Here is a 20,469-nt window from a genome sequence, read left to right as displayed (position 1 = left end):
GGTTTCAGTGAGGGCTTTTCATTTAGATGAGTCTGTATCTTTAAAGAAAGCCAGTTTGATCCCCCAGCTCAGCACAAATAATTTTTTTAAAAATGTACCACTTGACTATTTTTGTCTCATAACTCTAAGAACATTTTAAGAAAAGCAAAATAGTTGACCTACAGCATCTAACCTTGGCAGGGATGGACCCTCATAACCTGCATTTTCATCCTCATTTGAGAATAAATGTCTTCAACAAATTGGCCGCTATGTTTTGTCTCTAGTTCTGGTTTCTTCTTCTTCCATATTGAAGATCTACTCAGAACCTGATTATGATGCACAGCACAAAATGTACTATTTCAAATTTCTTCCCCAGCATTGAAATTGCAAATTAAAAATAAACGGCTTATCTGTGTTTGTGGTGCATGGTATTTTTTTTGTTTTGCTTTTTTTTTTGGGTGAGATTCGGTGGTGCATTGGTTTGAAATGTGTAATCTATCTATGTGTTTAGAGAGGAGGTAAAAATAGAGAGCAAAGCAGGTAAACTTCATATATGTTGGTGGGAGCCGTGTTGATCAAGGACAAAAGGTCAGACTCAGAAATGCTTCATTCGTCAGTTACAAACATTCAGAGGAATGTGATCACATCGCGAGGGGGAGGGGACACAACTGAGTCTCTAGGTGAAGGAATGTGTGTGTGTGTGTGAGGGTGCGGGGGGATGCTTGGTAAATGATGTCGCTGCTTAGAAAAAAAAATTAAAAAGAGGAGTCTGTGGGGAAGAATCAGCGGCTGGCTGAGCAGCTTCACTGACGCCGCTGACGGCCAGAAACACGTTTTATTCATCGGTGTTTTTACTGTAATAAATCAGCTCAGTTCAGATTATACACAACGCATTCTCTGCCTCCCCGTTTCCGCCGCACATTCCTGAATAAATTACGTTTGCAGTCAGGAAGTTGTAACCATGGCAACCACATCTTCCTCCACAGCAACAGAGGAGGAGGGGTGAAAACTGCAGGGATGTACAGTCAGGAAAGGAGACAGATTATAGTAAGAAGAACTGTATGCTAAAGCTCTCTGTCTCCACGGTAATATCAACAGTCTTTCTCTCCCGTTTATAGGTATGGAATTAATATGCATCAGAAATCAGCCAATGACTCTTTGAATAATTTTTAATTAACATGAATTACAACAATATTTAATTTACCTCTCTGATCAATAAAGTATTTTTGAATTTAAAATGGTACTTTCTGCATTCTAAAGGCTGTCTGAATACGTAACAAACGTGCATCTGCATTTACTGACTTTACTCATCAGTCCAACCATCTCCATCACATTTGGAGTCAGAGAAGAACATGTTCAGCTAACAGGAAGTGAGCAGGTCTCAAAGAGGCTCAATCTAAATCCAGACAGAAAGAAAAAGTGCAGTATGGAGACTTTGTGCGACAGAATGGCTGAGCCAGCAAACTGAAAACCATCACATTAGACACCTCATCAACCAATCACATGACGGCTGAACTGAAGCCAGGTTTTGATATTACGTGTTGAGTTTTAGAGGGAAATGCCTTGCTGCATCACCGCCACAGACCAGAGGAGCCTGGAGCCTCGATTCTACACTGAACTGCAACAGGATCAGTGATACTGGAATACAGCACAGCAGCTATCTATCCTGTCAGAGTAACAGCAGCAGGCCTGGCTGTGCTGCTTCCAGCTGCATTGCGGATCTTTCTTTCTGAGCAACAATTCACCTGAACTGTGTGTAGCAACTGATAGTTAAGGTGCCCTTGGCTCAGTGCTTCAGCTTGTAGCCTGCATGCTAATGTGCATGCACTGAGTCGTGTGCGAAACGTTTTAATATTCCTGGGAAGAACCCTCCCAGAGATTCATTTGAACAGATGCTTCAGTTTACAGCAGAGACCTGCTGTAAAGAAACACATTTCACATTTAACACATTTCATTATCTTAAATATCAATACAAGCAAGATAATTATTGATGAATATAGAATAGCAGATGAATAACAGACTGTTGCATAGCTTTTCTGCAGCTTTAAACTCTATTTTTTATACTAATGATTGTTCTATAACAGTGACCTTTCTGCATGATTATGTCTCTTCAAGACAAAAAACAAACAAAAAAACATGTACCAGTACTCTTAAAAACAGTGGTTCTCCAGCTGTAGGATGTGTACTCCTGGTGGTGCTTGGGTTCTATACTCTGGAAAGGTTAAAATCATCATCTGAACATTTAAAGTTTGTATATACGGAAATCATCTTTGCTTGATGTTCCTGACGGAAAAGAAATACCGTCAAAAGTGTGACAAGAAAAGCAAAAACCAACAGAAATCAGAGAGGGAATAGTCTGGTAAAGTGTCTGACAAAAATTTCAGCCCCAATGTGGAACTCAGCTGAGTTGAGTTCTGCTCCCCACCTCCTTTGGTCCCTTGATTTTTTAAAGTTCTTGTGTGTGAAAGTATCATCTTGATTGGTGACCCAGTTGAGAAACCAACAACAGCTCAGAGAGGGCTTAATATTTATGTGGTTTATAAAGGAACAGTGTGGTGAAAGAATAAAATGATTCAATGGATAACATCCATTTGTGAAATTGGTCCTTAAGTATTTTAACATATTGAATCTTATCAGAATTCCTTTTGTCACAATGCAAGAAATTCAATTTATTTCAATTCAAAAATACTTTATTAATCCCAAAGGGAAATTGAAAAGAAAGCACAGCAACATTTATAATGTCACTTGTAACTAAACTGGTCAATAGCCACATCCATTAGTAAATCTCATCGTTTTTCCAGCTTGCAAATGGGAAACTGTCAAGTTGGATGTTATGTCATTCAGAGGACTGACTTCCTGTTTATGAGGCCCATGGAAAGATGCCCTATACATGCAAGCTGTAATGTTAATTGAAAACTTAGTGTGTCAAAATGTTACTTCATTTAAGTTATTTAATTTATTATTATTCAACTGTTTGGGGGAAAGGAAGAACAGAACCTAGTAGTGGCTGTCACAACAATGACTGAAAAGCTCAAGCTCAATGCTTGATAAGAATATTACAGTCAACAGCAAGAGATTGGATAACATTGTTGGATTGCCTCAGGTCTGCTGGTTGTATTGTGCCGTGATTAAAAGAGAACACCCACAGACCTCTGGTCAGTCAGCACAGTGCTGTAAAACCTGTCATGTATGCAGCACCTTTGTAAAAACCTTAGTGTTTCCAATGAGAACCAGGTTGAAAGACAAAAAGTATTTAAAGCTCTGAGTCTCTTCAGACTCTGAATGATGGAACATCAAATAGAAAAGATGCATTTCAATGAAAACTTTACTCCAATGGAATTTATTAGAACTCACTCAGCCCCAAGGCACATTACAATATCAAATGTGTTAGTTTCATCATATGTATGCATCACGACAGAGTAGGGCATAACAAAAAGACACGGTCCGTAATACAGAACAGATTCCCAAATGTACAAAACTGTTTTAGGACCAACTGAAAACATACTAAAATGACTAAACAGTTGGAATAAAAAGTTGGATGAAATCATTACGCTTATAGACAGCTCCTTATGATGTGATGAAGTCTGTCCAGTTCTCCAAAAACATCACTGATAACACTTCCCTATAAAACACAACCACTTTCTTCTTATTCTTTTTTTTTTTTTCTCACTTTGTTAGATGAGTTTTTATGAGACATTAGCATGTGGACATTTATGTTCAACTGTGCCTCTGCTACAACCTCAGCTCTGGGGGTGGAGGGGAGTCCTGGACGATTTCATTCAGATGTGTCAGCTGGGGAAAAGGAAGACTGACTGTACCGTACGGATAAATCCACCCAAAACTGCTCATCTATAAGCTATCCAAACTTTTCATTTACCTATAAAGACAGTATTTCGATGTACACATTTACTGTTTTTTTTGTAATTAAATTATAAATATGTGATAACCCTTTTTAATATTTTCTTACTGAAAAATTCTTCCTTTAAACAGCAGATTTGGATAAAGGTTCAAGAAAAACTTACATTTGTTAAATTATTTACACATGCAGTCTTTAAAAATGACCCGGCTTTCTGTCACTGATTTTGAAATTCATCAACATCAACATTAGTTTTCTATTCGAATTCATAAAGTATGACAATACTTGTTATGACACCGATACGTTTCTGTTTTTCAATTTCAAAATCTGGTGAATAGACAATATAAATAATGTACAGTTTAAAATTAATTAACTCACTTTAGAAATTCAGCAGAAAACATTTCAAATATTCTCTCAACTTCCTTTTTTATATTAATACCATGGACGGACTGTAGTGATTTACATTTTGCTTTAATTGCGCCTGTTTTAACCCTTAAATAATATAAATTAAAAATCTTTTCCTTCATTATTTCACAATAAAATTGCAAATAGTTAAATTAATAAAGAAAAATCTTTATAATGAGCTGTAAGGATTTTAAGGTGCATTTCACTATAAAATCTGGAACTATCTTTCCACTATAAAGTCCAAAACAGGGTTAGTAGCCCCTCCCACTGCACACATAGCTCCTCTCATTTGAAATAACCCCTCCCACTGTAGGGGAGTCAGCACAACTCTTGCTCTTCATAGAGTGGGAGAAGGAATCCTCTTACAGGGATTTAAAACATGATTTTAGCAATAAAACCATAAATGTTCTTTTTTTACAGCAACTATGCTTTACACTTTATGTAGAGTCACAAAAACCTCCACAGTATTTCACCAACGCAGACATCGCTGTTCCTTTACTTCAGAGGTAACGGAAGGAGATGAGCAGCCATGTTTGGGACAAAGTCCTGGGGTTCTAGTCATATCTCATGGGAGCATGAACCACATACACACAGCAGCAACAAATAGTTTCTTTAAAAATCTGTCACTGATCCTAAGGTGTTGTGGTTTTTATTTGTGCAACAAAACGTAAACCACTCAGAACCCTAAAATATTCTTTCAAACAAAGAAAATACTTCCTCTTTTACCACAGATGGAAGTAAATGAAGGAAGATGATTTAGGATCTTTTTCAGCTAATGTTAAAAAAAAAGGATGAGCTTTAGAATATTTTACATGGATTTGACTGAATTACATTGTTGGAATAGGTAACCAGTGCAAAAATACTCAGCAGTCTTCCCTTAAAAAGCTGCGCTCAAAACTATTACCTCTTTACCAGGCTCTTTTCTGGAGTAACTTTCTACTCTGGTCATTTGTTTTTGCCTCGGTAAATGCTGTAGAAATGCAGGAGGGGACAATTCCCCCATAAAACTACCCAGGTTCCAAGAAAATGTTCCCGCAGTGGAACTACACCTTTAAATACCAACCATCTTTAAATTTTGTTAGGGCTCCAACAGAGACAGTCAGACATCAACACATCACCACCCAGTAAGCTAGGAGCAGCGCTACCTTTTTCAAGACCAGACAAGAACATTAGAGCTTTTCTGATCCATTAAAATACTGCAGGATAACAGCAGAACCAACTGGAGAGAAATACTAATATGAAACAGGAAGTCAACTGTCTTCACTACCAAACTCCACCTTTATTTTTATACTGTAATCTAAACATCCAAGCACTCTTTATATACTTATTAACATGTATACAAAGTAGTGGAGGAAGCGTTAATAGGTCCTTCACTGCAATAATAGTACTAACACCACATTTTAAACAGGAAATCTGCTGTATATATTTAAAGTGTTGGAAGATAAAGCACCAATAAACGGATATCCTGCAAATATGACATGATAAAAGAATTATTACAACTTCATTCATTGGTACATAGTATTTTATCAACTGTTTAGGTGCTTTCTTAAAGAAAGCAAAAAGTTATTGTTTAAGTTTGAAAAAACCTGATGAATATTCTTTTGTTTCAACAGATTTGGTCAAACAAAATGCAACATAAAAAGCACATTGACACAGATTTCATTCAAACAACAAAACAACCTACAAAGTTATTTTAATCATGATAGCAAAAGTAATTTTTGTATCATCTACTGAAACTGTCAGAGAAGCAGCTTCATTAGGTAACTAAAATGCATTGATCTAAAAATTAGGAGCAAACTGATTTTATTATTTATTTATTTATTTTTTTACATTTTCCTCTAATCATGTAGAAAAGGGGTTTTTGAGGCTCAGCAGCAGAACCACTGTGTGGTCATGATATGTTACTTTTTTCTCTCTCTCACCAAGGTTGACATTAAGGGTCCTCTTTCAATCTCCTCACGGGTCCCTCTCCTTCTTAACCTTCACATCTCCAGCCAGGATGGTTGCGATTTCCCCCTGCATAAAAGCCCAGGGCACGTTGGAGCCCAACAAGGGACATTTGTCCCCGCTGGGGCAGTACACCTCCCCAGACGCCCCCTGGGCTTTGATGCTTTCTCTGGAGCACGGGAAGCAAAACTTGTGGTTAGGGACGGAGGGACATTGGACAAAATGCGTGTCCTCTAAGCGTTCGTGGCAGATAGTGCAGCACAAAGGTCCGCTGTTGGCCATCGGTGAATCGGGCACGCTCTGGGACGGGAGCTGGTCCATGGCACCGGCGGACTGCGACGCTGCGGACAACCCGGTGTCTCCGGTCCGTGAGGAGAGGCGCCTCTGGCCGGACACGGAGGGCGGAGATACTGGGCTGCTGCTATTGTGTCTAGACGAGGAAGTGGTGGAGTGAACAGAGTCTCTGTCTTTGTTGGGAGAGTACGAGTTCCCCAGCGTGTCTGCCACTGACAAAAGCGCAGCCATCGGGGACTGCCTGTTCTGAGGTGCCGCGGCATCTGGAGGCGTGGTGCGGCCGGAGGAGACACCGGGGTGCCCCGGGGTCAGCGGGGGCGGAGGCCCAGCAAACGAGCCCGCAGCCATCGAGAGTTTGAGAGCTTCAGCTTGGCTGTTGATCCACTGTTGCCTTTGCTGCTCATCCGTCAACTTCAGGCTGCTCTCAGCAGAGTCCGGTTCCGGGGAGGCTTTTCTCTTCCTCGCCCCGGCCCTGGTGGTGCTACTCCCACTGCCAGAAGCCGAAGCTCGACCTGGAAGAACGAGAGATGTTGGCAGCAGCGGGCAGCTGCCGTCGATGTAAGGCTGCGGCAGCATATCCTCCCCCACTGCCTCTTTAAAAAACCGCAAAGACTCCGGTAATAAGTCTCCGAGAAGGCGCCAGTCCCCGGACCCGTGCTTCTTTTCGTACTCCAGATACTTAAACCCAGAAGACAGGCCTCTGCCGAAGTCCTTCATGCAGTCCTGATACATCTGCTTGGCGACCCCCGAGGCGCTGGAGAACACGTTCCCGGAGCCGCATGGATACTCAATAAATATTTTAAGCTCATAGTCCATCCCGGTTTTGGACACAGCGTCGAAAGCGAACACCCTGCCGACCAGACCGTGGTCCTTCTTGAAGCGGACATCAAACGGTGTGCACCCGGAGAGGAGGACAAGTGTTTCCCGCACAGGTTTCGGCTTGCTTGCCCAATCTTCTTGTCGGTTCCGCAGGCTCTCGCTTAGCTCAGTCAGAGCCTCCGCGTTCCGCTGTTTCTCCTTCATTTCCCGCTCCTGGTCTGTGCTCGACACGGAGGCGGGTCGCTTTCCACCCAGCTCGGAGTGTCCCACCTGGCCGGGCAGAGAGACGACCACCATGGAGCTGGTAGGGGGTCTGCCCGCCAAGCTATGCGAAGTCGGTCCGTTCATTCCGGTCTGAGGCATGAGGTTCGGCGGTACGGTCATCTGGGCTGGTGCTGATACCAGCCCACCGTTGCTTTTGCTCCGGGAGTTTGGACTCTGCCGGTTCAGCTCAGGTGGTCCGTCATCTGTTTTAAAGCCGTTCAGCCCTCCGAATCCATTGGGCGGCCTGCTGCTGCAGCTGTGCACCGAGTAGTCAAACCGAGCCCGGCTATCCGCTACCTGTGCGTATCGGTCCAAACTGGGCTGCTGAGATTTCCCTTGTCCATCCGCCTGGTAGTGGTTCAGCTGCCCCAGAGGTTCCTTCCCACTCAGTAAAACCGCCTGGCTCTTCGCGGCAGCGGACTGCTGCTGCGCGGGCAGTCCGCCTGCAGAGGACCGGCTGTCCTGGAAGCCCTGAGCCCGCTTCAGATGGCGGGCCGTCTCGATGACGAACTCGATCCGGTCCGCGCCCTCGTAGTTGACGCAGCCCCGACACACGGGCTCGGTGAAGTCCCATATCATGGCCCAGGGCATGCGGGGCAGGTCGCATAAATAGCACGACTGTCTGCGGGATGAGGAGACCTGCGGGGAGGACATCTTCCCTCTGTCGGTCTCCCTCCCTGCCTCCTCCTCTGAGCTGCTTTCACCCTCCGCTGCTAAGCCTAAAAAGAATGAATGAGGAGGACAGACTGCGGCGTGTTATTGTTCCTCCCTTGTGATGTTGCAGCAGAGAAGGTGGGGGTGTTGTGCGTTTCCTCCCGCATCCTCTCAGGAAGGCTTAGGAATTTGGCTTGCAACACCCCGCCCCTCTGCAACCTCCCAGCCATGCCACCTGGAAGACTAAGGGATTCCTCTTGGCAAGCAGGAGAATACTGCTTGTCCTTTCACTCTCATTACTGTCAGGAAGAAGCAGCTGCAGTTTGTGACAAAACAATCACAACAAAAGATGATGGCGAGAGAAAAAAACAACGCTGGGCTTGCATGTAAAAAAAAAACAAAAAAAAAAAAACTGCAATGTAGAAAAAAAGGTCCAATATCTAGCAACAAAAGGTTTGTTGAGTGGAAGAGATCAGACGTTGTAATATTTAAATATTAGCCGAGTATAAAGCACCCATGTTCTACAATAACTATATCAACCAATCAGCTCAGCATCAATATTAAAAACAATGAATGTTTTGAAACTATATGAGCACTCTAAAGTTGATGGTGGTTAGAATAGGGATGCTGCAGATATGTCAGTGTTGCTAGGCAGTTTTACTGCACTTCATCTGCAGAACTGCAAACACACAAAACCCTGCATGTAGAAACACTCCGATCAGGCTTTTCCTGGCCAGTTTCACTTTCTAGTTAGTCTTTGTAATCACTGTGGTATCAACCTCATAGCCATAGTCTTTAATTCACTGTAGTGAATTGTAAAAATGCTGCTAAGACAGAACAGAAGCCTAGTTTATGTCATCTTTTACCTCAACAATCACCAGCGTTCTTTTCCTCCCTATTTTCACAGTTTGGTTCTTCTACAAATAACTAGATCAACAGCCAGACCTGATGCGCTGATATCTCTGCCTGATGTGATGCAGATTGTGACTGGAGTTACTGACATCAGTTTTAGAGTTTTCTGACTGATCACCGATCTTTAAAAAGCCTGACCCGTTGATTCCGATTTTGTCTGTAGATTTTTCTTTTATAACTGACAATGTCGCCAAAGTAACACAGAAAGGAGTCATTAGATCTGTCAAAATTTGCCTTTAAAAAAAAAAAGTTGCTATTGGAGTCTGAAAAGTCTCTAAACATAGCGACAAAGTGTTGAGTTTTCAGCAGGGTGACTGTTGTTAACAGCTCACATGCAGAGGTAACCTCATGGTCTGTCTGTCTCTGTCATGCAAAAGGAGACAGTGTTGGATTTTCAGACCTTTGTGGAGGTTTAAGGATCGGCTGACTATCAAAAGTAAAGAAAATGGGGATTGGTTGATTAGGCGGCTGATTGATCACCGCACCGTTAATTTTATCATATTTTTCTCACACAATTAGAATTTTTATCTGCTGTGTTTTACTTCCCAGTTTAGATTTTGTTTCAACTATAAACTATGTCTTTGTTAGAGTTAGAAGTTTTAAATCCAACAAAAAAAGAGAAAAAAAAAAATTGCAAAATCCTTCCTGTTTTTGCCTCACAGCATGAGTTCCCGACCTCAAACAGAATTCAGATGCAACAGGTTTTGGCTGATCGATTACTCAGATCGATGGGAAACTGGCTGACTGCCACCTCTGCCCAAATCATTGTGCATCCATTTGGAAGTCAGTATACCTGCTGCAAAACAGTATATAAAATACCTGAAAAATTACCACAGGAAGACACCTAAAATATAAGTAAGCTATTTTTATTCACTGTATTTTTTAATCACTGTATTAAAAAAAATACTTAATTTTTTTGTCAACATACCAGATTGTGATCTGATGTTATGCTGATGCAATCTGAGTACATCACACCTTCATCAAGGTAGCGTTTTCTCTCTGCCAGCTCTTCTCACACACACACCTACAGGCATCCCTCTGATGGGTACCCTGTGTTGCCCTAGAAACCCGTCTGCTGGCCACAAAGAAAGGGGGAGGAATCTGCTGAACATCATGAGCTGCAGTCTTGTTCGCCCCAACTCTCACTCTCTATGCATAAATATGCAAATCACCTAACACACACAAACACACACATACGAGCAGAGCTGGGCTCAGTTAAAACATTCTGGTGCTTTGAATGCAGATTCTCTCCCCTAAATCTACATCCTTTCTTGGTCAAACACAAAGCCTGACATGCATAGTTACATCTATGCATAACTATCAATGCTTCACCTGAATTTGCACCTTTCTATTTAATAATGAAGTTTTGCTTCATGTGTCTAACACAAAAAATAGTGTCTTCTTCCATTTGCTGGAGAAACTGCTGACATGTTTGGATTGAGGACAGCTGTAAGAAAGAAATCTGTAGAAAGCAAATATTCCTTTTTGTGTTTCATTAAAATCCCTCAACTTGTATTGTCTGGTGTTATCATGGACAATACAATAATAGAATATTTGTGATGTTTATTGTTGCAACACTAAAATAGACAAAAAAAACTAATATCTTTACAAAGTATTTGGTAATATATCCATCATTATATACAGCCAAAGCCCCATAAGCACAATTCTAAAAATAAAACATATGGATTATCATATATATGACATCATTTACGTTAATTAGTGCCCGTGTTGTCAATCAGCACACAATAACTGAATTCAATTATATGTTAAAATGTATATTTATAGGCATTGATGCTCTCATTGAACAAACAATGAAAAACCAGAATTCAAACATCTAAAGTAATCTTTTTTGGGGGAGTTTCAAAACATAAAATCAGAATAAACAATGAACCTGACATGGGTGTTTGGGACATTTGAGGCGCATAAAGCAAACCCACAAAGAAAACAGAGACACCATAAACTAAGAAAACATCAGAGCTGTGAGGTGTCAGCCCCCACAGCACCAAGCCAATACCGGCTCTGAGAGCCGGCAGCCGTCCGTTTATTCACGGTGCAAAATGCTTCTTTGATAATAAATATATAAACATAGGGGCGTTCACTGAATCTGGCTGCTTTCCAACTGCAGCAAACTGCCTTTTTACAGTGAAGCTGCTGTTGCCTTACACACAAAGCTAAGCTGAACAAATTGAACAAAACAGAAGTGATGAGATACCGTCTGTAAGCGTGTCCAATTTTACCTGGATTGCTCTGGCCTGAAGTCACAGTGGCACGTTTCCATGGCAACTGCATCCGTCGGCATGACAGCGGGGGCAATAGCAGGCCCTCTGGTTCCTGACGAGCTTGGCTTCTGGTCCTTGACTTTGGCTAGTGGAAGACAGGAGACAACGTTTTTGTGAATGATTAGAAATTCAGAAGGCATTCTGTCATTTTGTCTTCAGGATTCTGTCAATTTTGCGACAAAATGGACAGCAATGCAGTAATGTGTGCATATTCAGCAAACAAAGGGGCTGTTAGTCAAATTCACATGCTGCTGAGAGAAATTGTAGATTGTCCAATAGAAAACCATTTACTGTATTTTGACCTGGAACAAAATGATGAGCTCACTTCTTTTCAGTCTTGTCATATCATCAGAACACCAGGCCGCTAACGAGGCCATCTGAAGTCACTTTCAATCCATTTATTGCCCCTTACAGATTTCTTCTGTTTTTGCTTTTTTTGTCACACTTAAAATATTTCAGATTATAATTTAATATCAGACAAAGATAACCTGTCGGTTTAAGTTCAACCCATTTCCATTCACTTTTTCTTATTCTCATTATTGAAATAAAAAACAGAAATAAACCCAGCTGTAGTTAACAAATCCGTTTGGGTTGAGGGTTCTGGGTGTGATAGTGTGTGTTTGCAGGCGGCCACCTGGTGACAGCAGACTGACCTTTGGAGTCTGAGGCAATGGAATCCTGACCCGTCACTATCTTGATAGCTGACTCCAGCAGCTGGCTCTGATTGGACAAGAGGAGAACGAATAATCAGTGAGAAGGCAGAGGGAGGATGCAGCAGCAGCAGTGCATCTGAGCAGGTGAAGCAGTTTACCTGCAGCTGCAGCTGCTGGCTCTGCAGCGTCTCCAGGCGATGCAGTGTGTGTTGACTCAGACTCTGTCTCCAGCCATCATCCTCCCTTATATCAGAACACATAGTCAGGCCACACAGCTGTCACAGGCAGTTTGCTTCAGATACGACGAAAGCACAGCAGCTTGTTCACAATCACACAGAACAATCCAATCAGTCAGGTATGATCCACCAGAACATAATCGACCCCTTAATATTTTTGGGATTTATTACTTTTTTCCTATTCAATCAGTTATTCAAACACACATTTCAAAACCTGGGGTAATAATAATACTACTTCCTTGTTTTTTCAGGCTACAACAAAAAATGTCATTTCTGTGTTAAGTTACTTTGCAGCCCTCTACAGACAAAACAAGGTTACTACATGTTCAGAAAAATAGTTTCAACCTTTGTGATTTTTGTTTTTCTCTGCAAGCTGCAGATTCTACATCAGGGTTCTACATCAGCTCATTAGGGCCATTGTAGATAGAAAAAATAAATAGCAAATTTCCGACAAAAATCTCATAAATGGACTTAATGCCTTGAAATCGAGTTTTCAAAATGTAAAATTTCTGAAACTCAGAAATTTCCAAGTTTTTCTAAAAAAAAATTCTGAGATTTTATGTGATAAACCAACATAAACTAGGTAATTATTGTGAAATTGAAGGAAAGCCAAGCATCATTTTTCAAGTTTTCCTTTCAAACCCTGACGTGCAGATCTATTCAACCCCCTTTTTCTCTGATACCTCTAAATAAAATAAAGACATGGACATCTCCTTACACTGACCTAAACCTAAACTGGTCAGAGTAGATATCTACCGTTAAAAGAATGCATCGTCCTTCTACTTTACCATTATCCACTACTTTGTGTTGGTTTACCATATAAAATCCCAAATGCATTCAAATTTGTGGTTGTAGTGTGACAAAACATTCAACGAGTGTCAGTTCTTTATTACAAGGTCTTGCGGAAGCAAAAACAGCTACAAAGCGTTTGTGTACCTGTCTGTGTGCAGCAGCGTCTGGATGCCTTCAGACAACTGAGACATTCGAGCTTCAATGTCTGACTGGGCCTGAACAGACACACAAGAACAAGCTCAGACACTTATTCTAGCTGAAAAATTTGATATTTAAAAAGCAATTTTAACAATTCGGAAAAATTCAAGTAATATAAAAAATAAAAAAAAACACGGTGAATTATAATTTAAAACTACAAGAGGTAGATAAGGTCAGTGGATAAAATCAGCTTGTCATGTACCAGTTGACCGCTGATCCCCCAAAATTAATCGCCCCTAACAACTTTAATCGTCTCCAGTTTCAATATGTGTAAAATCTTATGTATCAATTTCTTGGGTGTCATTTTTGGTAGTAATTTTCAGTCACCATGCAGTCAAATTCTGCTCACTAATATAGTAATATAATTGGCCAGTTGGATGGACTTTGGGATTTAATACATACACATGACAGAGACCAGAAAAAGAAAATGAGTAAAATTCTGATGATCCAAAGAATTGGTCAGTTAATAAACAGCGGCATTGCAGTTCTGCATTTTTCATCCCAGCTAACTACCTTCATGAGAGGAGCGGTTGCAGCCACAGCTGCGGCTGCAGCAGCTGCTGCAGTTTTGCTGATGTCTCCAAGGCGACCAGATGACGCCTCGGTCTGAAAACCCGACACACTCTCTGCATCGTCAGCGCTCTGATCAGGGCTGTTCCAACGGTTTGATGTGTTCGGAGTCGGCCTTGGTCGCAACAGTTGGACGCTGACTTCCCTCTTGTGGTGGTTGCTGTGGCAGCTGGGCAGAGGGACACAACTATATTAACTATAAAAATGACCAAACTATATATTATATTGGGCTGTCTATTGACAGCCCAATATCAGAAAAGATACTCATAAATCAAGTGTGATTTCCAAGACACCAGAGTTGAAAACTTAAAGGTTTTCGCTGACGGAGCTCAGAATATAAATTGAAGTTCTGGTGAATCTTCTTACCGTTGTCTCAGCGCTCCCAGCACCACTCCTCGCCCCCCAGACTTGAAGCATGATGTCTGAAGCTCCTGACCCGAGGAGGATGACTGAGCCAGGGGTCCTGGAAGCAACATGTCAGCATTATCTCAGAGACACTTCCTGTGGTTGTTTGCCAGCATCTTTACAACATGTCAAAGGTCTTTGGAAACCACGTCCATTATAAAATGTGTGTAGTGCAAGGCTACACCTGGTTCAAATCCTGGAAAGAAAAAAATCTATTAGGCACTTTTTGCTATTCAATTATAATTTTCTTAAAGCCCCCCAAAAATTGTATTTCATTTTAGGAATTGTTTTCTTATTTAAAAGATTATTTAAATTATTTGGTTATTTGCATTTTATTAATATGCTGAAGTTCTAATATTGTATAAAACAGGCTTATACGAAAACTCTGCAATGTGATTCATCGTTAGAATAATCAATAGGTGAACCCATAACTAAAATAATTGTTAGTTGTGGCCCTATCAGCGTATTTGTTTCTTGTCTGTATCTCAGTGTAATTGAATGCAACTCCATTCAGCAACAACAAGCTCAGTTTCATGTCGTAAAAGTGGAATTTAATGCATTCTAAGGTCAGAGTGGATCAAGTGAGAAGTGTCACAATCCAACCACGAAACTCGAAACTCTTAAAGTTGTGTTTACATCTTACGTTGCCATGGTGATCGGTTTGGAAGGTTCGGAGAGTCAAAGTTTCATTTTAGCAAATAAAACGTTGACGAACATTTTTTTACAACATTTTCGGGACAGTGACACACACTGGCCCCCAGTTTTTTTATGTCTTACCGGTGTGGGAATCGTTTGCTGCCCGAGCTGGGTCAACAACCTCCGGTTTGTGTCCGGGATTCCGTGGCCTCTGCGTTTCCTTGGCCCAATGGGACTGGACGCGCACAGGGTCCCCCAGCTTCTGGACTGTTATTTGAACGGGTTGGGGTATCTCACTGGGTTCCAGCCTTCGCTCCGGGAGAACAAGGCGAGTGGAACGGATTAAAACGTCCCCGGTGTCCGGACTGCACGACGACTGACCCGGACTGAAAGCGGTTGAGTCAGAGGGAGCCGGAGACAACATGCAGGCAGCAGCTAATGTATTGCAGCTTTGATGGAACAGTTTTGTTTTACAGTTACAGCAGGTTTAGCAAGTCTCAGCAAAACACATTTCAAATTTCCCGCTTGTGGACTTTCTGCTTGGAGAATAAGCTGGACTGAAACAAACCAGAGCATGGAAGCTAATTGCACAGGAACAGAACGCGAAGAGCGCCTACTAAAAACAGCTGAAGTGTAAAATAATCGAACAAACTTAGGAGGCAATGCATCCCTGGCTGTTAGGGAAACTCTACTTTTAACTTCCGCTTTTCCCCACCTCTTCTTTGTCTACTGAGTATGTAGCTATCTGCAAACTACCAGGTGCTACACTGCCCCTAATGGGCGCTGTTATTGCTTCCTTCTCGTCTAGGCTCTCTTTCAGTCTATACTGCCACCTACTGGAAGAGCAACATCATGTCATCAAGCCGATTTCTTACTCAACTCCCTTTCTGCACCTGGCAATTTATCCGATCATATTTCCCTTACTGCTGATATAGTTTCTTTCCTTTAAATATACTGTGTTTATATGATATTTAGATATCCCTTTCCTTCACTTTAAATAACAACGTTGTCTCAAGAATTCATCTGTTTCATTGTCATAATTTAAAAATCTAAATTATGGCAAGTAATGTAGAAAAACTACTCTACATTAGTTGCTTCTGTGTAGAAATACAATTCTTTTTTATCAAAAAGAATCTGCCCACTCATAAACATACGTTTTAGACTCATTTAGGGATTTTAGTTGGTTCCTTTTTTTTCAACCCTAATGTTCCCTGGTTAAGCTTTTTGTTTGCTGCCATTTCTTGTTCATCCTCCCTTTCAATAGGTGGCGATAATGCGCTCATAGTTGACTTGCCATCCGCCGTAAAACACAAGAAGACAAAGGTTTCCTCATGGTGTGCTGTCAGAGTTGTAACCTTGTAGTTCTGTGAATGTGAGGCTTACAGCTGGACCAACAGTGTGTTTTAGTTGGAATGAATGTGTTTAAAGCTTTGTAGAGAATCTGCGGCCGTGTTCGTCTTTTCGCCCTTCAAAGATTCTGCATCACACACACGGAGAGTCGTCCCCATTACTAGCGTGGGCCCAGCGCGGACATACACACACAGGTAACAGTCATCGCAGCAAACCGAGAATGTCCCTGCTAAAGAATAGAGAATATTAATTTTAAAAAATACCCAAGTGGAAAACAAATCTAGTATCATTTATATAATAATAGGATTTTTATGCACCAGAAAGCTGATGCTCGTGTAGAATGAGGATATTTACAGCATTTCCTCCTGACAGCAGTGGAGTTACTGTGTGTGGATGTACAGGATAGTTATTGAATAAAGCTGGTGTGACTGTCACGTTTTTTTCCTTCAGACTGTGAACTATGGCCGTCCAGGTGACCGAGTCTGACCAGATCAAACAGGTAAGATACAATAGTACCACCACACCATAGAATGGAAAAACAGTGTTATTACATATATAAGTAATGTAATCATACACAGACTACAGTCCTGTTGTTTTCCACTTGTACTCTTTAACTCCAGTTTAGCAAAATAAGGTGTTCTTAGTTGGGTCTTGTTCTGCAGACAGTAGAAGTGGACTGAACTGCTGTGTGAGTCTGACTGTATGATGACCTTCGGTCCTTCATTAAAAATTGGTGCACCGATTGATCAGCCCTGATTTCTTCCATTTTAGGAACCGATACTGACATGATCCTATCCACTGATCTTACCTACCTCTGAAAATCAGCAATTTTGAGGACTGACAGTCAGACACACCCACCAGATCATGTCTGCACATGCTCACTTAACAATAGTCTCCACACTGTTGCCAACTTATTGACTTTCTTGGTATACCTAGCAACTTTTCAGACAAAAAAAAATTGGTATTGGTCAAAATCCTAATGGGCGGGCCAGGCCTTTAAAAATATCTGCAATCGGCCAGAAAACGGCAATTGGTGAATCCCTAATCTTTCCTGTTCCAGTTAGAGGATTAACACGCCAGGTTTTGAATCACTCCTAGAAGTTAGAATAGAACAAAATGTTTCTTAGAAATAAGAAACTGAAGGAAATAAGGTTTTAAGGATCTTAAACTGTCACACCTCCTGCTCCTTTTTCCACAAAAGTACCAAGTCTTTAACTCATACAGCTAAAGAGCAACTGTTCTGTCCACTAAGAGAACGTTTGGAGAAAATCACTCAAATGTTCAGTGTCTTTCCTTTTTATACAGCCACTTAACCCTTCTCAGCATGAGGTAAAAGTTGGGAAAATAATGGTTTGCTTCTGACGAGTGTATTTTCTGCTCAACTTTTAGTTCAAAGAGTTTTTGGGGACTTACAACAAAGTAACGGAGAACTGCTTCATGGACTGTGTCAAAGATTTCACCACCAGAGATGTGAAACCTGAGGAGGTAAAAAAAAAAAACCTGACATTTTTTACTTGACTTTTTTTTGCAAATATTAGCAGACAGGTATTAAACCTTTTTTTGTGTCAGCTTTAGGAATAGCAGATATGGGGGTCAAAATATCTCCATATTTTATGTCACTTGTTGTGGACAATGCTAATGGTTAAATATTAGTTCATCTACTCTGTCTGGTCCAGTACTTGACTGGTTTGAGACTTGCCTAATCACACCCAGAGTCCCCCAGGGTTCACTGCTGGGCCCCTGTTAGCCCTGCTATCTGGAACAAACTTCCATAATACTGCAAAACAGCTGAAACACTGAGCTCCTTCAAATCACATCAAACAAACTTAGAGTTGCCTTTGTAATGACTGGAACATTAATTTGAGTCTTTATTCAAATATTTTATAATGATTAATGTGCTGATGATATTCACGCAAATGTAATATTTCTTGCTTGCTTGTTGCTGAAATATTCCATACAACGAAACTTTTCTTACCTCTTACCTCCGGTTGTTCCCATCACCACTTCTTACCCCATTTCATGGCATGTGTTGTCATAGTAACCATTATCACATCCATTTAATATCCTAAAAAACAAAAGAGACAAAAAATACTTCTGTCATTCATATCAGTGAGTACTTTTTATGAATTATGGGGGTCACTGGTCATATCAATGTTGAAATCTCATATAATTTAATTTTTAATCATTAAAGGGACAGTAAATGACATAATGCAAAATTGACTTTTTTGAGCATTACAACAAAACATACCTGGAGTGCCTTGATGCTTTTATTCATCTTTGAGGAATCTTTTCATCTCTCAATTTCAACCATTCAGCGGTACAAAACGCTTCAGGTTGCACCGAGGCGCAGCTCCTGCTCAGAGCTCTAGTTTCTGAGTTTATGCCTTACAGAGCAGCTGTGAGGCATAAACTCACAACTGCTCTGTAAGTTTATGCTAGCTCCTTCAGACTAGCCAACAGCAATTAGCAAACGCCTGTTGGAACTGCAAATTAGCTGAACTCCTTATGAGTTTCTTCTCAGTGCAACATTGTTAAAAATGTTGTTAAAGAGTTAATAGAGGAGCCATGTTGTGATGACTTCCTGAAGGTGGAGTTTCAGAAAGAGTAGGAGTTTTTAAAGAGACAGAGACCCAATTTCAAGGTGTAGCATTTTTTTCCAAGTTAAATGTAGCATAATTACTTTATTATGCTATGAAATGGGATATATGCCTGGAAAACACATAACACTATCTCTTTAAGAGTTGCCGCTTAAAGGCTTCATTCAAATTCAAAAATCCTTTATTGATCCCAACGGAAATTAAATGTTGTAACTCATATTAATTCTAATTCTTCAAAGAGATTTAGTACATGGTAATGGCTATTCTCAGAAAATTGCTTGTGGCAGTCTGTCTTACAGTGACTTTGAAGAAGCTTCTGACAGAAAATGCTGTTTTTGTAAGACAGCATCATAAAGAGGATGGTCAGGGTTGTCCATAATTTTCTTGATTAAAAGAGAGGTTAAAACAGTCATCCCCAGAACAGAACCAGCCTTCTTTATCAGGTTGTTGAGCCTTTTTAGCTCCCTGGCTCTGAAGCTGCTGTCCCAACAGATGACGGCAGAAGAGATGACACTCTCAGCAATAAACAGCAAACCTCGCAGCATGATCCTTCATCTTGCTGTAGACTTTGAAGGATCTTAGCTTTCTCAAGAAGGACAGTCTGTGAAATCACCAAAGCAATTTGGAAGAATATTTGAACTGTTCATCCTCAGCCCCAGGTAACTTCCCGTCTTCTCTAATTTGTTTCCTTTTTGTCTTCCAGTCCAGCTGCTCTGAGTCCTGCCTGCAGAAGTACCTAAAAATGACTCAGCGGATCTCCATGCGCTTCCAGGAGTACCACATTCAGCAGAACGAAGCTCTGGCTGCTAAGGCAGGACTGCTGGGGCAGCCTCGCTGAGCTGCTCTCAGACTGAAGGGAAGCATGGTTAAACTGATCCTGGTCCAGCAGAACCTCTGTCATCACAAAAAAACTGAAGACACTTCTGATGATGGTGATGATGTTGAGGGTGAAACCGAGGCAAAGCTGCCAGTGGAGCCTGAATCATCAGTTGCTGAAGCTCAGCAGGACACAGAGTAAAACCCCAGAACATGATGTGAAAGCTGGCTTTAAGATTCTGCATCTTGTTTACTGAAACGGAGCTTTTATCCTTTAATGTGGGGTTTATAGCTTGTGACTGGATGCTTTGATGTTTCTCTGAAAATAATAAAGTCCAAGATTTTACAGGTTTGGTCTGTTTATGAAATGTTTAATTTATAGATTTTAACCGGCTTTCTACTAGACTGTTTGATTTCGTTATTTTCTGGGTCTGTCACTCAATTTCTATTTATTTTTTCGTAGAATCTCATATTCTTTCCATATTTCTGAAGTAAGGATTCTAAAACATGGCTGAGGAGCGTGCGATGACACAAGGAACACTTGCATTTCTTGCATTACTTCCTGTTCCCACCACTCTGGAGGAGCTGCTGCACCCCAGTCACTAAGTTCATGTACAGAGTGTGTGTGGGCATTAAGTGAAGCCACAGTCTGTTCAACTGACAAAAAATGGTAAATATATGCTGCTAGAGGTCCAGCGTGACGTTTCCCCAGTCAGCATGTAATCTAATCTTCTGAGAAACTGAGTTTGGGTTTTAATTAACAGTAAGCTAGAATCAACTAATTTAAAAACAAGTGCTTTGAATTAT

At 41.0% G+C, this 20,469-nt stretch overlaps 3 protein-coding genes across 6 annotated transcripts in view; 1 reads left to right on the top strand and 2 right to left on the bottom strand.

Annotated features, from left to right (window-relative positions):
• Positions 1 to 15,966, bottom strand: part of kiaa0586 (KIAA0586 ortholog) — a 37,072-nt gene extending 21,106 nt beyond the window's left edge. For all 4 annotated transcript variants that reach the window (XM_008398690.3, XM_081603569.1, XM_008398692.3 and 1 more), the window contains exons 1-7: positions 15,041 to 15,966; positions 14,225 to 14,321; positions 13,802 to 14,027; positions 13,235 to 13,305; positions 12,221 to 12,305; positions 12,063 to 12,129; positions 11,368 to 11,494 (exon numbers count right to left, since the gene is read on the bottom strand). In XM_008398690.3, coding sequence (XP_008396912.2) covers positions 11,368 to 11,494; positions 12,063 to 12,129; positions 12,221 to 12,305; positions 13,235 to 13,305; positions 13,802 to 14,027; positions 14,225 to 14,321; positions 15,041 to 15,323 — 956 coding nt within the window. In that variant the 5' untranslated portion in view covers positions 15,324 to 15,966. The remainder of the gene's footprint in view (positions 1 to 11,367; positions 11,495 to 12,062; positions 12,130 to 12,220; positions 12,306 to 13,234; positions 13,306 to 13,801; positions 14,028 to 14,224; positions 14,322 to 15,040) is intronic.
• irf2bpl (interferon regulatory factor 2 binding protein-like) lies at positions 3,304 to 9,325 on the bottom strand. The gene has a single exon (XM_017302458.2). The coding sequence runs from the start codon at positions 8,216 to 8,218 to the stop codon at positions 6,197 to 6,199; it is 2,022 nt and encodes a 673-aa protein (XP_017157947.1). The 5' UTR covers positions 8,219 to 9,325; the 3' UTR covers positions 3,304 to 6,196.
• Positions 15,967 to 16,352: 386 nt separating the features above from the next.
• timm9 (translocase of inner mitochondrial membrane 9 homolog) lies at positions 16,353 to 20,008 on the top strand. Its single transcript, XM_008398693.2, has 4 exons — positions 16,353 to 16,443; positions 16,700 to 16,748; positions 17,639 to 17,734; positions 19,550 to 20,008. Exons 2-4 carry the CDS (start codon positions 16,710 to 16,712, stop codon positions 19,682 to 19,684), a joined length of 270 nt encoding a protein of 89 aa, XP_008396915.1. The 5' UTR covers positions 16,353 to 16,443; positions 16,700 to 16,709; the 3' UTR covers positions 19,685 to 20,008.
• The last annotated feature ends 461 nt before the right edge of the window (positions 20,009 to 20,469 follow it).

Source organism: Poecilia reticulata, chromosome 22 (genome assembly GCF_904066995.2).
Source record: "Poecilia reticulata chromosome 22, P_reticulata-male-v2, whole genome shotgun sequence".
Taxonomy (NCBI): domain Eukaryota; kingdom Metazoa; phylum Chordata; class Actinopteri; order Cyprinodontiformes; family Poeciliidae; genus Poecilia; species Poecilia reticulata.
The sequence above is the reverse complement of the archived record's forward strand: the minus strand, read 5'-3'. Positions and strand labels throughout refer to the sequence as shown.